The 16,739-nt window shown below is 42.7% G+C and overlaps 1 protein-coding gene across 1 annotated transcript in view; it reads right to left on the bottom strand.

Moving 5' to 3' along the window:
• Nucleotides 1-2,998: 2,998 nt before the first annotated feature.
• The window catches only part of SF3A3 (splicing factor 3a subunit 3), a 28,488-nt gene continuing 14,747 nt past the window's right edge, over nt 2,999-16,739 (bottom strand). Inside the window, exons 15-16 of the mRNA XM_079926094.1 lie at nt 4,238-4,318; nt 2,999-3,317 (exon numbers count right to left, since the gene is read on the bottom strand). Coding sequence (XP_079782220.1) covers nt 3,240-3,317; nt 4,238-4,318 — 159 coding nt within the window. The 3' untranslated portion in view covers nt 2,999-3,239. The remainder of the gene's footprint in view (nt 3,318-4,237; nt 4,319-16,739) is intronic.

Below are 16,739 nucleotides of genomic sequence, written 5' to 3' on the forward strand. Positions count from 1 at the left end.
CCAGACTGAAGCCAGAGGGAGAAAATAAAGTCAACTGGCAGATAGAAGGACCCCACTGGAACGTGTCTTATCTGTGTAGATGAGAAACCCGGCAGGTGGAGCAGGCTCTCAGAAGAGATGAGAGGGATGGGAGGCCAGGGTCGTCCCAGGGCCCACCTGCAACGGGAGAACTCTGTCTGTCTGATAGTGGAAAGGGGAGTGGGTGGGGAGAGGTCACAGGCCCATTCCTCCCAAGAGAACTTAGAGACGAGGCTGCCAGCAGGGCAGGATGGAAGGATGAAGGGAGAGGTTATCATCCCAAGGATAAAAAAATGTAAAAACAATGCAGAGGGAAGACAAAAACCTCACCTTTGTCTGACGCTCACTTCCCAACACATGGGTTACTTTTAGGGTGCTCCCTTTGTAGAGCCTTCCAGCACAAGCTGACCCAGCGAGGGGAACAGAAGGGAAGTGGAGGAAAGGGATGACAGTTGAGGCTGGACACAGATTTACTGGATTTCCTCTCAGAGGTAGGGAGAGAGGAGACTCCCGCTTCCGGGAGGTTCATCCCAAGATCAGCCTCTGGGTTCAGCAGGGCCAATCTGGGGGTCAAGCCCAGATTCCTGCCTGGGCTGGGAGGGCAGGCAGAGTCCTGCAGTTGCTCTGATGGAGCAGTTTCCTCCTTGAAAAGTGAGCTGAATCATCTGTTCCTGGCAGGCAGTGCCCTGGCAGAGGTTCAGACTCCAGGTCTAAAGGAGAGATTCTCATAAGACTCAGGAACCAAGGATGCACTTCTGGGGATTCATGAGCCCCTGAAATTGTGTGCAAGAATGTATATGCAGGGACTTCCCTGGCAGTCCAGCGGTTAACACTCCCCGCTTCCACTGCAGTGGGCGCAAGTTTGATCCCCGGTGGGGAAACTAAGATCCCGCATGCCATGCAGCACTGCCAAAAAAAAAAAAGTATATGCAAGCGTACTTTTCTAAGGAGAAAGTCCACAGTTATCTTCGTATTTCCAGAGGAATCTATGATCCTTAAAAAAGATTAAGAACTACCGACATAAACCCAGGAAGAGCACCACTCCGCTCTCCTTAGCCTAGTAAGGGGGCTCAGCTGTAATCCTGTTCTTCTTATAGCAGACCCCTGAAGGCCAGACTTCAGGGAGCCACCTCTGGGGAGAACCACTGCTTCTTTCTTTCTTTATTTATTTTAAAATATTTATTTATTTATATAAATTATTTTGGCTGTGCTGGGTCTTAGTTGCGGCATGCGGACTTCTGGCGGCATGTGGGATCTAGTTCCCAGACCAGGGATCAAACCCGGGCCCCCTGCCTTGGGAGCGGGCAGTCTTACCCGCTGGACCACCAGGGAAGTCCCGAGAACCACTTCTGACTGATGCAAGTTTGCAGGCACCTCCTGAGTAACTCTGTGCCCCTCAGGGCTGGGTGGAGCTGGCCACACAACTCTTCCAGCTGGCCCAGGTGTTACTGCACCTCCTTACCTCTGGGTCTGCTCCCACCATCTCACATCCATTTAATTCTCAAGATTTGCAAACCTAGCTGTGCCTGGCACGTGGAAGGCACTAAAAAATATTTGGATGAATGTAACAAATGAACAAAAGGAGTCTCCGCCCCCGCCAGGGGCTTGTTTCCTCCCAGGCACCTCTGGCTCAGTTCACAGGATGACTAGTTATCTGGGCAAGGATGATGGCAGGACTCCACAGAACCTGGTCCCACCGCCCCTCCGCACTGTAAAGAAAACAAACGGGCTCTTGGAACGCTCCATTGATTGACCTTGCCGTCCCAGGTACCCACTCCTGAAGAGGGGGCTCAGAGGAATGTGACGGTGGGAAAGCATCAGGTGTGTCCCTGGGGAGGCCTGATGCTGCTACTGCCCCAGCTGGAAGGCTGGAGAGACATCCCCTCCCATGTTCACCATTTCCCAGGCTTTAACTCTCTTCTCAAAAGGCAATGTCTCCTTGCACTTTGGGCCTATTTTCAGTTACCAATGTTTTTAGTTGGCTCAATTAGGTTTTATTATCCATTCGCTCTGCTTTAGAAACTCAGGCTCTGGCGAGGTTGTCCAACTGGGGTTTTAAGCAACTGGAGGAGCCAAAGTACAAATGAACATGTGAGGAGTTGCCCAAGGGATGGGTTGAGCCAGTAAGGAAAATCCCAACCTGGTGGTGAAGCCCTACTCATGGAGATAACTAGGGCAATAGATGAGTGTGAGGGAAAGGCCAGCTCTGGAGCTGGGATCTGTCCAAGCAGACGTATAAGTAGATATATTACAAACAAACTGAAGGTCTGGGTGCTGAGGGGCAAAGGGGCCCTCTGGGGAATCCTGTTCTGGCCCCGGCCCTGGCCTTCAGATGACTGTGCTGAGGGCAGATCAGGGCCCCCTGGCTCCCCTAGTTCTTTCCCTTTGGGATCTGAATCCCTCAGATTCAGATCCTGAGGCAGCTGCTCAACTCCACCCAAATCTTGGCTATCTGGGCTTGGAGAACACAAGAATATTAGCCACTTCTCAGTCAAGGAAGGATCCCATGGAAGACAAAGGGAGACCAAAGCCTCTTGTTCTGAAGTAGCAAGCAGGTGAAGTCAGTGCTGGTCTTAGTTTCACTGTGTGCCAGGCTGCTGAGGCTTAGAGAAGGGGCAGGGCAGCAGGCCCATTCCAAAAGAGCCCAAGTCCTTCCTTTATGCAAATAAAAAGGCAACCCTGGTGCCACAACTTTGTCCTTAGCAGAGGTCCTGGCTCACCCTCCCCATCTTTCCCTAGTACAGTATGCGCACGAATGGCTGACTCAACTAAGGGCAGGGCTTATCCTGGGGTGATGCTCATTTGGAGAAGTGGCAGCAAATGGGGGTGGGGAATGAGGCTAAGTCAGAATTACCCAGCATAATATATGTAACATAACAGGCGCTCATTAAACTTCAGTTGCTACTGAAGATCGTGAGAAAGAGGTAGGGAGGTGTTAAGAACTAGAGGACTGAATCAGTACATAATCCCGGGCTTCAGAACAAGACACATTCAGAACAAGGGCTGGTTTTATTTTCCAACAGAATCTTTTTTAATATAAAACAAAGATAAAACACACCTCAACCCTGCAATATGCCAGCATGCCTTGCTTCTACAAGATGCATGCTAGTCCGTAAGACTAAGTAGCAAAGAGTCTTTAGGAGCGTTTGGCTGGGAGAAATAGAAAACGCAGATCTTAAGGAAGATTGGGCTAGCCCCACACTGAGAAACATCCCTGAACACTAGAGCAGTCCTTGTCTTTTCAGATCCTCGTACGTCTTCTTATTCACAACATTCCCACTGGAGTCTTCGTACTCTTCCTAAAAGGGAAGAGGAACACCATTAGCTACACCTCCTGGGAGAAATGTTTGGAGCCAACCTCTGGATACCTGAGCTCACCCTGGCCTGATTCCATGCCATTCGTCTAAGACAGCCTTTCTCAACTGGGGTTCTGCTCTATTGCTCACAGCACCTATTAGACATCTAGGATGGTACCAATTATGACCGATCCTTGTGCCTATCTGAGAAAATAGTTCATTCAAATCACTGCGTTTAAGATGAGGAACCCTGGTTGAGAAAGGCTCACTTAAGACATGGTTTTCAAATGGTTCCCAAGAATCCTAGGTTTCTGCCTAAGAGACCACTACAGGGGATGAAAAGCCAAGGCTGAGCCTCTCCACATCCAGAGCGGTTCTGCTTTTTTCTATTTTATTTACTGGAGTTCTACATTACTGTCTGAAAAAGGCTTTGCTGCTAAAAAAAGGGACACTGAAAACCACTGACCTAAAAGAGAAGCAGCAGCTACTGTACCTCACACACACATCATTCCTCATCTCTGAAATCTGTTCAGGATGACTATCTCAGGACCAAGGATAGCTCCCCACCACAGGAGAAGGTCATCTCTCATCAGATGCTCTCCTCAAAGGATAGCTAATGTGTGACATGGAGTCTCAACTTCTTAGCTTATGAATCCTCACGGCAGGACAAGACACAGGGCACTCCTGCTTGCCACTTCAAAACTTCAGTGGGAGAATATAACCTGTCTTAAGACACAGATTTAAAGTCTGACACATTTAATTTAATATCACCAATGAGTTAGGCTTACAAGTCAAGAGCCAATTATAGATATTGTCACATTACACTTGCTACTGCAGTGAACCAGGGACCATCTCTTACCTCCCTTCTACATGGTGAGGGAGCTGTCACTTGATGCTCTCCCTGATGCTACGTGAGCACTCACCTCAGTGTCAGGCTGCCATCGTTCCGACGCCTTCTGCAGTTTCAGCTTGGCCCACACTGCAGGACGAGAAATGATCAGCAATCAGATTCCACTGAGTATCTACTGGGTACAAGGTGTTACAACACATTCCTCATTAGGATCCCCCTGAGTGCCTGCCCTTGAGACTTCTACCTGCCCCAAACTGGAATTTTGGTTCTGGATCACCTGTGGACAAACCCCTTTCATTGCAAAATTTACCATAATGTTTCTTTGCTGTAAAATAAAAGTTGGATCAAATCTAACCAAAGACCTCTTAGAATTGAGAACTGATACTCTCAAAGGAAAAAGATAATGTGGTACAACGTATAGGAATTATTAGAAAAAGTGACCTTACTGTATTAAAGTTCATAATAGAAGAGACTGAGAACACTAGACCTTGTCAAATATGTCTATTTAAAGTCTGCTGCATAAGCTCTATTTACAATAGCCAGGACATGGAAACAACCTAAGTGCCCATCATCGGATAAAGAAGATGTGGCACATATATACAATGGAATATTACTCAGCCATAAAAAGAAATGAAATTGAGCTATTTGTAATGAGGTGGATAGACCTAGAGTCTGTCATACAGAGTGAAGTAAGTCAGAAAGAAGAAGACAAATACCGTATGATAACACATATATATGCAATTTAAGAAGAAAAAAAAAATGTCATGAAGAACCCAGGGGTAAGACAGGAATAAAGACACAGACCTACTGAAGAACGGACTTGAGGATATGGGGAGGGGGAAGGGTGAGCTGTGACAGGGCGAGAGAGAGTCATGGACATATACACACTAACAAACATAAGGTAGATAGCTAGTGGGAAGCAGCCGCATGGCACAGGGATATTGGCTCGGTGTTTTGTGACAGCCTGGAGGGGTGGGATAGGGAGGGTGGGAGGGAGGGAGACGCAAGAGGGAAGAGATATGGGAACATATGTATATGTATAACTGATTCACTTTGTTATAAAGCAGAAGCTAACACACCATTGTAAAGCAATTATACCCCAATAAAGATGTTAAAAAAGATAAAATAAAATAAAAATAATAATAAAGTCTGCTGCACATATTTCAAAAACTTCAGAGGAAAAAAAAAGTGAAATATCATGGCCAAAGAGTCTGAAAGATAAGATGGTTCAACAAACACTGAAGACATTAAAACGAGAATTCTGACAGTTCAATAACTAATTATTCCAAAGATCACGAAATGGGGAAGACATCTACAGACACCACCATAGCTTCAGAGGGAGGGGATCAAACACGTACAAAGACAGGACAGATAACAAAACTAGGGAAAGAACAACTTAAACCTGTAAGAATGGTGTCAGGAAGGTGCACCCTTAGAACAAAGAGCTATGTGGAGCAGATGGGACAGGTCTGCTGCTACAGAGATAAGATGATAAAATATTAACAGATTACAGTGAAAAGGAACAATTACTTGATTCTTATATCCCTTCACATTTCCCATCAAGTAGAACAATCTCTAAACTTGACCACACTTTAAAAAAAAAAATTTTTTTGGCCATACCGCATGGCATGCGGGATCTTAGTTCCCGGGATCGAACCCATACCCTCCACATTGGAAGGCGGAGTCTTAATGACCAGGATGACTAGGGAATTAATAAACTTGACATGATTAGAAGGTATATCCTATAGAGGAAGTTGAAGTCTAAGATGGGTGAAGAAATAGTAAATGAGACAACATGTAAGAAAGTACTTAGCTCTGTGCCTGGTGTACAGGCGCTCAACTAATCATCTTTTCTTTCCTTCCTAATTGCCTTAAATTAGCTGAAGTCTTCAGGCCCAGATAATATGCACATTACAAAGGAATGGAGAATTTACCACGTGCCAGGGCAGGGCCTTATCATATTCTTTGTCCCGGCCATTCAGGAATCCAACCCAGAATGGTTCGAAAATACCAGATATCAGAAAGGCTGTCATGATTTTCTTTTCTTTTTTTTAAGACAGAGTGTGGGCCATCTCAGAAGGTGAGAGGCCCCGAAATACAGGGTGGTTAGTTTTTTTTTTAATAAATTTATTTATTTTATTTATTTATTTTTGGCTGTGTTGGGTCTTTATTGCTGTGCGCAGGCTTTCTCTAGTTGAGGCAAGCGGGGGCTACTCTTCATTGCAGTGCGCGGGCTTCTCATTGCGGTGGCTTCTCTCATTGTGGAGCACGGGCTCTAGGCACGCGGGCTCAGTAGTTGTGGCTCATGGGCTCTAAAGCGCAGGCTCAGTAGTTGTGGCACACGGGCTTAGTTGCTCCGCAGCATGTGGGATCTTCCCGGACCAGGGATCGAACCTGTGTCCCCTGCATTGGCAGGCGGATTCTCAACCACTGTGCCACCAGGGAAGCCCCTGTCATTATTTTCTTAAAGAAAAAAGTGGATGTAGGAAACTGGAGCAGTGAGGGAGATGTTACTCTTCAGAGGAATCTGAAAACAATTAGAAAAAAATGGAACCACCTCTGGGCGCCAGCGTGAGTTCACTAAGAATAAGTGAGGCAAATTAATTTGAATTTCCTATTTTTGATGGGATAGTGCTGACCTGATAAAAGGTATAGACACAGGATATCATGATTTTAGCAAAGCGATTGCTCTCACAGGCAATGTCCCTAGAGTTCATGAAAACATTGTAACTCTCATGATACTGCCATTAAACAAGATGGTGTATTTGAACCTGATGCTATTAGTTTATTAGTTTAGTAGACTTATACCTAGTGAATATTGGTCAATTGTGACCAACCACCTAAATGGGGAATCTCTGGTGGCAATTCCATAGGGCTCTTTCTTAGCTGTCTTTTGTTCACCTTAAAAAAAATCGTAAGTCTGGAACGATGGAATGATTAAAATAATAAATTTATAAGTGAAATCCTTCATTTAAGTAAAAAAAACAAAAAACCTACTGTAACTTAAATGACAGTACTGAATCTCTCCCTCCTTGCTAAAAGCGCCAAAAGGAAAACTTCAACAGAATGATCTAAAACAAAGACAAGCAAATCCAGTGTGACAGCTGTGTCAACGGTTACTTCCTTGCCCTCTCCCATTAGGGAACACATCTTCCCAAGGTGTTCTGGAAGGAGCAGTCCTGGTCTAACAAGTAGCTATTTTTGCTGCCAGCTACTGAAAAGACAGCTGACTGGACTACAGATGTCACCTGACCCAGCTGCACCTACCTATTGTCTTTCCCAGATATTAGAAATTGGGACACTGAGAGACTGAGCTGGATGATGGCAGGCTCTGAAAACTGAGAAAGGTCATACAGGGCAAGGGCTAGAGTTGTCTTCATTGTGAGCTAAGGCTTAAAGAGAAGACACAAGGAAGTGGAGAAGGCATACATGTAGAGGCAAGCACAGCGGGATAAGCATATACTTGCTAACATGATGGAGGGCATGGAGGTAGGTTTTAATTGGTTCTCTTCCTCATAACCCAAAATCCTTAAGATGTCTAGTTTTGATGCTTTCAAAAAACCCCAAACCCAAAACCACACACAAAATCCAGGTTTAATAGAAAATAACTATTCCACCGATAGGAAAAGAAGAAAAATTGCAGAAACTCTACAGAATAGAATTAACTTTGATTTCATAATTGATTGGCGCCTACTATTAGTGAGACACCTGAGATAAAGTCTGTCATGATCTTGTGGGAGTCAAGATATATAAAACCATCTATCTGTTACTGAAAGTCCTAAAGGAAGACAGAGAGTTAATCTAAGATACTTAAAGGGAGGAATAATCCCTGGGAAAAGAAAAGGAGGGGGAAGGTGATGATAAATTTGTAATAAACCTATAAATGATCTATTGGGGGGGATGAGAAGAGAAAGTGATAACTGAGACAGAAGTGAAACTACAAATGCTTCTATTGAGATAGAAGTGAAACTACAAATGTAGAGAACCTACAAATATTAGAACCTACAAATATTCAAGGGAAGTCATGATGGGTGGAAATGATACAATAAATCAAAGAAGTGGTAATAATAATAATATGCATATAACAGAAATTGATAAACCTAGACACCTGAATAAGGAGATAAATATTGAAAACAATATGGATAATGGAAAAATCATGAACCTGCCAATAATATTCTGGAAAAAAAATTAAGTTTTCTAAAAATCTTTGTATGGCTAAAGAGAAAATGCATAAAGTTTTTTCTGGAATACACCTTAATGATCATCTCAAAAACATCTACTTGATGATGATTTAAAAGAAGGCAGGATAGCACTGTGGAAAGAGAAGAGCCTGCTGTAGAACAGACATGGGTTTGCTTCATGGCTTTCTTCCACTTACATGCTATGTGACTTTGAAAAACTTACCTCATTTTCCTCTTCTGGAAAATATGGGGGACCTCCTACATCACTGGTTGCTCTGAAGATTAAATGAGTGTAAAAATCTCCTATTTACCTGGCATACACCAGGCACCTGGTAAATGGTAGCTAGTAATAGTAAGATTAAACTCCAAATGAAAAGATAAGGGTGACTTCGGATCTCACGCCTCAGACTCTGCAGAGGAGCCCACAAGTGAAGCTGATAATGATGGCAGCTTATGCTTCTTCACTGAATACATTCTACCCTGTGGTCAGACAGGCTGTAGCACTTGACCTGCATTATCTCATTTAAACTTTGAGACAACTCTCTGAAGTAGATATATCAATATTATTACCACCCACATTTGATGGATAAGGAACTAAAAGACCTAACTTGTCCTGTGTCCCATAGCCAGTAAGTAAGCGGTGGAGCCATGATTTGGACCCTAACCAGTGGCCTCTCCAGAGTCTGCACACTTAACCACCACATGAAACTATATTAGGAATGTGGTTTTGAACCAACTTTACCCTTGAAGCAGAACATATGAAAACATATAAAACTTGACAGAATCCATCAACCAAGTCCTAGGGAAAAAGATCATGACAAGACGTAATGGAAGTAAAACCTACTATGCATAAAATAAATAAGTTACAAGGATATAGCACAGGGAATAGAGCCCATATTCTATAATAACTATAAATGCAGTATGATATTTAAAAATACTGAATCACTATACTGTACACGTGAAACATATAATGTTGTAAATCAACTATACTTCAATTAAAAAAAGTGAAATAAAAGAGATAATGGCCATCTGAAAGCAGAAGAAACACTTTTATAAACAAGGTGATAAGGATATTGATAGATCTGAGATTAAAGACATAATGTCTCCAGAATCACTATGAGGGTAAGACGTACAGAATTTACACTGCTTCAGGCCATCCAGATATAATCATCTCCTATAAATAACTCAACTAATAATACATATTAATAATAATAGAAATTTGTAGTAGAAAGAAACTATTAGATGAAACATTAAAAGACTTCCCTGGTGGCACAGTGGTTAAGAATCCACCTGCCAATGCAGAGGACATAGGTTCAATCCCTGGTCTGGGAAGATCCCACATGCCGTGGAGCAACTAAGCCCATGCGCCACAACTACTGAGCCTGCACACCACAACTACTGAAGCCCGCGCACCCTAGAGCCTGTGCACCACAACTACTGAAGCCTGCACACTCTAGGGGCTGTGTGCCGCAACTACTGAGGCCCGCACGCCTAGAGCCCATGCTCCGCAACAAGAGAAGCCACCGCACCGCAACAAAGAGTAGCCCCTGCTCACTGCAACTAGAGAAAGCCCGCACGCAGCAATGAAGACCCAACACAGCCAAAAAACAAAGAAACATTAAAGTTAGAAATGTTAGAAGGCTACCTGTCAAAGAAATAGCTTCAAGTCTACTATATAATCTATGTAAGTGAGAAATCTAACAAGATAACCTTTCCAGCAAAGGAGTTAAATATAAATAGATCAATTAATACACATTGTAAAGAGCTTAATATCCCTATACAAGGATAAGCACTGATGACTGGGGTAAAAAAGAGCCCACATTTGCTGCCAAAATTTTGATAACTGGGGAAATGGTCTAAGTCTATTACAATAGAACAGACAAGCTATCAGGTAATGGGAATTTCGAAAAGAAAATGGGAGTGATCAATAAGGTTACAATACAATATTGAGTTTATGTGGCTCAAATAACACAAATTAAAATATACACAAAACTGGCAGAAATGCAAGAGACAAAGCTTAATTACAACTGGAAATGTAAACATGTCTTTATCAGAATTCAAAAGAAATAGATGTAAGTATGAAATTAAAAACCTGAAAACTGCAGGAAATTTAAACAGCCTACAGGTGGAGAGACATACTTCCTTTCAGGTATACACAAATATTTAACAAATCACTGACTATATACTTGGACACAAAGATAAAATACATTCTAAAGGCAGAAATTCTGTAACTTACTGCATGGACCAAGAAAAAAAAAAAAAGAAACAATGAAAGAATCAGTGCTTTTAAAAATAATTACTGAATTATTCTTTAAAACTCAGAAACAACCTCTTTAATAAACAAAGCTCTAAATATAACATATCAATAACGGATATTTCCAATGGATTCCTAACAGAATGATGACTAGTTCTAAATGCCTGTATTAGAAAGAATAAAGAACAAAAACAAGAAAGTTCTTGACTAACCAAAGCAATTTTGAGAAATAAAAATAGTGCTAGAGGTATCACACTCCCTGACTTCTGACTATACTATAAAGCTACAGTAATCAAAACAGTATGGTAGTGGCACAAAAACAGACACCTAGATCAATGGAACAGAATACAGAGCCCAAAACAAACCCATACTCTTACGGTCAATTAACCTATGACAAAGGAGGCAAGAATATACAGTGGGGAAAAGATAGTCCCTTCAATAAGTGGTGCTGGGGGACTTCCCTGGTGGTCCAGTGTCTAAGACTCCACGCTCCCAATGCACGGGGCCTGGGTTCAATCCTTGGTCAGGGAACTAGATCCCACATGCCGCAACTAAGAGTTCAAATTCTGCAACTAAAGATCCCGCATGCCTCAATGAAGACCTGGTGCAGCCAAATAAATAAATAAATATATATCTTTTAAAAAGTGGTGCTGGGCTTCCCTGGTGGTGCAGTGGTTGAGAGTCCGCCTGCCGATGCAGGGGACATGGGTTTGTGCCCCAGTCCAGGAGGATCCCACATGCCACGGAGCAGCTAGGCCCGTGAGCCATGGCCACTAAGCCTGCGTGTCCGGAGCCTGCGCTCCGCAACGGGAGAGGCCGCGGGGGTGAGAGGCCCGTGTACCGACAAAAAAAAAAAAAAAAAGTGGTGCTAGGAAAACTGGACAGCTACATGTAAAACAACAAAATGAGAACATTTTCTCACATCACATACAAAAATAAACTCAAAATGGATTAAAGACCTAAATGTAAGACCAGAAACCATAAAACTCATAAAAGAAAACAGACACAGAACACTGTATGACATAAATTGTAGCAAAATTTTTTTTGATCTGTCTCCTAAGGCAAAGAAAACAAAAGCAAAATAAATTAAACTTAAAAGCTTTTGCACAGCAAAAGAAATCATTAACAAAATGAAAAGACAACCTACTGAATGGGAGAAAATATTTGCAAATGATATGACTGATAAGGGATTAATATTCAAAATATGTAAACAGCTCATACAACTCAACAGCAAAAAAACAAACAACCTGGTTAAAAAATGGGCAGAAGATCTGAATAGACATTTTTCCAAAGAAGACATACAGATGGCTAACAGGCACATGAAAAGATACTTAACATCACTAATCATCAGAGAAATGCAAATCAAAACCACAATGAAACATCACACCTGTCAGGACAGCTGTCATCAAAAAGACCAGATAACAAATGTTCACAAGGATACGGAAAAAGGGAACCCTTATACTGTTAGTGGGAATGTAAATTGGTGCAGCCACTATGGAAAACAGTATGGAGGTTCCTCAAAAAACTAAAGACAGGGCTTCCCTGGTGGCGCATTGGTTGAGAGTCCACCTGCCGATGCAGGGGGCACGGGTTCGTGCCCCGGTCCAGAAAGATCCCACATGCCACGGAGCGGGTAGGCCCATGAGCCATGGCCGCTGAGCCTGCGCGTCCAGAGCCTGTTCTCTGCAACAGGAGAGGCCAAAACAGTGAGAGGCCCGCGTACCGCCAAAAAAAAAACAAAAACAAAAACTAAAAACAGAAGTACCGCATGATCCAGCAATTCTACTCCTAGATATGTATCAGAAGAAAACAAAAATACTAATTCAAAAAGATACATGCACTCCCAACATTCATAGCAGCATTATTTACAATAGCCAAGATATGGAAGCAACCTAGTGTCCATCAACAAATGAATGAATAAAGAAGATGTGGTGTATGTATACAATGGAATACTACTCAGCTATAAAAAAGGATGACATTTTGCCATTTGCAACAACATGGATGGACCTGGAGGGTATTATGCTTAGTGAAATAAGTCAGACAGAGAAAGACAAGTACTGTATGTTATCACTTACATGTGGAATCTAAAAAATAAAACAAAACAAGTGAAGATACTAAAACAAACAGATTCACAGATATTGAGAACTAGTGGTTACCAGTGGGGAGAGGCAAGGGTCGGGGAGGCAATATAAGGATAGGGAATTAGAGGTACAAACTACAATGTATAAAATAAATAAGCTACAAGGACATATTGTACAACACAGAGAATATAGCCAATATTTTATAACTTTTTTTTTTTTGCACAGCTTGTGGGATCTTAGTTCCCCAAAAAAGGGACCAAAGACAGGTCCTCAGCCGTGAAAGCATGGAGCCCTAACCAATGGACCACCAGGGAATTCCCCAATATTTTATAACTTTAAATGGAGCATAATCTATAAAAGTTTTGAGTGACTATATTATTCATCTGAAACTAATATCAACTATACCTTGAAAAAAAAGTAAGTTCTTGATTATAGACTTAAAAAAAGCACAAAGAAACAAGATTGAAGAAAATAATAGTAAAAAGGAAATAGTAATGGGGTGGTGGTGGTGGGATGAATTGGGAGATTGGGATTGACATATATACACTGATAATGTATAAAATAGATAACTAATAAGAACGTGCTGTATAAAAAAATAAATAAAATTCAAGTCAAAAAAAAGAGGAAACAGTAAAACTCAGAATAAAAATATTGAGTTTCCTACTTTAAAAATATTGAGTTTCATAATAAATCAAGGAATTGTATTGGCTATTAACTAAAGAATCTTCTCAGAGTGGTCCCCTTGTATGAAGAAGTAATCTCTATTTAAAGTTTCAAATGACAGAAGAGAATGTAGCATGTAATCCCATTGATTTTATGACAAAAATATGGTTTTGATCACTAAATTTGACAAGTGTCTGAAAGGAAAACAAAAAGCACATCTTTTATTTATGAATGTAAAAACAAAACTTCTAAAAAGAATCCTCACAGGGTAAATAACTGCATTAGGAACTTCCCTGGTGGTCCAGTGGTTAAGAACGCACCTCCCAATGTAGGGGACGTGGGTTTGATCCCTGGTTGGGAAACTAAGATCCCACATGCCGCGGGGCAACTAAGCCTGCACACTCTAGAGCCCACACACCACAACTACTGAGCCCGTGTGCCGCAACTAAGACCCGATGCATCTAAAGAAAGAAAGAAAGAAAGAAAGAAAGAAAGAAAGAATGGGCACAAGTCTAATACAAATACTTCACTAAAGAAGATGCACAGGGCTTCCCTGGTGGCGCAGTGGTTGAGAATCTGCCTGCCAATGCAGGGGACATGGGTTCGAGCCCTGGTCTGGAAAGAGCCCACATTCCACGGAGCAACTAGGCCTGTGAGCCACAACTACTGAGCCTGCGCGTTTGGAGTCTGTGCTCCGCAATAAGAGAGGCCGCGATAGTGAGAGGCCTGCGCACCGCGATGAAGAGTGGCCCCCGCTTGCCGCAACTAGAGAAAGCCCTCGCACAGAAACGAAGACCCAACACAGCCAAAAATAAATAAATTAATTAAAAAAAAGAGAAGATGCACAGATGGGGATTTCCCTGGCGATCCTGCATGGTGTGCAGTGTGGCCAAAGCAAAAACAAAACAAAAAAACCTGCATTAAAAGAATATCTACCACCCAGTATGAAATAATTCAGGAATGCTGTTTTATTCAAGGCCTGATAAAAGAAAAAGTAGTAAAAATGTTGTCATCTTTCTTTTGAGGAATGTGGTAATAAAATCATAAGCCAGTTTTAAAATTAGTGTAGCTGCATCACCATGGTCCTTTAAAACGGCATCCAGGGAAGGACGACTTATTGCCTGCTTCTATTTAACATAAGACTTGGGGGCAATGCTTAGGAAAAATAAATACATGGAACAAAATTAATTAAAACATCCCCTTTGTTTTTGTAGTTGGCATGATTGTAAGCCTAAAATAATGTAAATAGTTCAATTACAAGGCATCAGAAGTAATAAATTAACTCAGGCAATTTGCAGGACATAAGGAAATATACACAAGGGACCTCCTTGGTGGTCCAGTGCCTAAGACTCTGCACTCCCAATGCAGGGGGTCCGGGTTTGATTCCTGGTAAGGGAACTAGATCCTGCATGCTGCAACTAAGATCTGGCGCAGCCAAATAAATAAAATAAGTATTGAAAAGAAGGGGGAGGGGGAGAGGGAGGGGGAGGGGAGGGGGAGAGGGAGAGGGAGAGGGAGAGGGAGAGGGAGAGGGAGAGGGAGAGGGAGAGGGAGAGGGAGAGGGACTTCCCTGGCCGCGCAGTGGATAAGAATCCGCCTGCCAATGCAGGGTACACGGGTTGAGCCCTGGTCTGGGAAGATCCCACATGCCACAGAGCAACTAAACCTGTGTGCCACAACTACTGAGCCTGCGTTCTAGAGCCCGCAAGCCACAACTACTGAGCCCGCGTGCTGCAACTACTGAAGTCCGTGCACCTAGAGCCCGTGCTCCACAAGAGAAGCCACCATGAGGAGAAGCCTGCACACCACAACGAAGAGTAGCCCCTGCTCACTGCAACTAGAGAAAGCCTGCATGCAGCAACGAAGACCCAACGCAGCCAAAAATAAATAAAATAAATACATTTTTTTAAAAAAGAGAAAATACACACAAAAATGAACAGTGATCTATTTACTAGTTATATGCAGCTAGAAAATACATCTAAAAATGAGACTGCATTCAAAATGCAGCATTATGATTCTATGACATTTCATTATTATTTTAATTTCCTCCCAACAGAGTAAAGGGTAAAAAATGAAGAGGCTAACTGGATAATCTGATAACAAGATACATTTAAATTCTGATTAGAGGAACTGTATATCTCGACTTGTAAATGAATAAAGAGACAAAACAGCAAGGAGGTCTTCCCTGGTAGCTTGGTGGTTAGGAATCTGCCTGCCAATGGAGGGGACATGGGCTCAAGCCCTGGTCCGGGAAGATCTCACACGCCACGGAGCAACTAAGCCCGTGCGCCACAACTACTGAGCCTGTGCTCTAGAGCCCGCGAGCCACAGCTACTGAGCCCGCGTGCCACAACTACTGAAGCCCGCGCACCTACAGCCCGTGCTCCGGAACAAGAGAAGCCACCGCAATGAGAAGCGTGTGCACGGCAACGAAGAGTAGCCCCCACTCACCGAAACTAGAGAAAGCCGGCATGCAGCAACAAAGACCCAATGCAGCCAAAAATAAATAAATAAAATAAATTTAAATTTTAAAAAAAGTATTAAAACAAAACAAAAAAACCAGCAAGGAGTCGTCTCCAAAGCTGACTCACACAAAATACTCAATGAAAGAGTCCCCAGAGTCCACAGGTTAAATCAGGGATCAGGGAGCTCTTTAGAAGGTCATTTCTACTTGGCTCTGCCATGGAGGATTTGAACAACCCCAGAGCTGGAGCCAAAGGAGTTAGCTGAACAGGCACTGGAGCAGTGTGATATGCACACCTGAGAGGGAGTGCCTGAAATTTAACAAAGTGGAGTGGTAAAATTACTTTCTTCACAGTCTAACCCACAAACGGTGAAAACATGACAGAGAAGAGATAAACTAGAAAGAAAATAAGGAGGCTGTGAGAAAGATGGCAAAAGCTACCACTGCCAGGCAAACAGGAAGCCTGACTGAGGTCCCTGGGCGCTTCAACAACACACTCCCGGACACACGCTGCACTTGGCTTTTTCTCCAAGACGTATTTTGCTGCCGTGTTGCTGGGTATCTGCCCTGTCACCTCAGAAATAAGTTTACTGAGACCATTTCTACTTTTTCCTTCATATCTGCAGTTCACATAGTAAAATCAATTCAAAAAATATACATAAACGCATTCACTCAAAATCTTGCATACAGGGGAGTTCACAGACCCCAGTTAAAAGCCGTTTTAGGGAATTCCCTGGCAGTACAGTGGTTAGGACTCCGAGCTCTCACTGCTGAGGGCCCAGGTTCAATCCCTGGTCGGGGAACTAAAATCCCACAAGCCGCACGGCACGGCTGAGGGGAAAAAACCAAAAAGCTGTATTATAGTCAGCACAGAGCTCTTCTCAAGGGAGAAGAATCAGTACTACCGGCTAATTCATCCCCTCAAAAATCAG

This window comes from Stenella coeruleoalba, assembly GCF_951394435.1.
Source record: "Stenella coeruleoalba genome assembly, chromosome: 1".
NCBI lineage: Eukaryota > Metazoa > Chordata > Mammalia > Artiodactyla > Delphinidae > Stenella > Stenella coeruleoalba.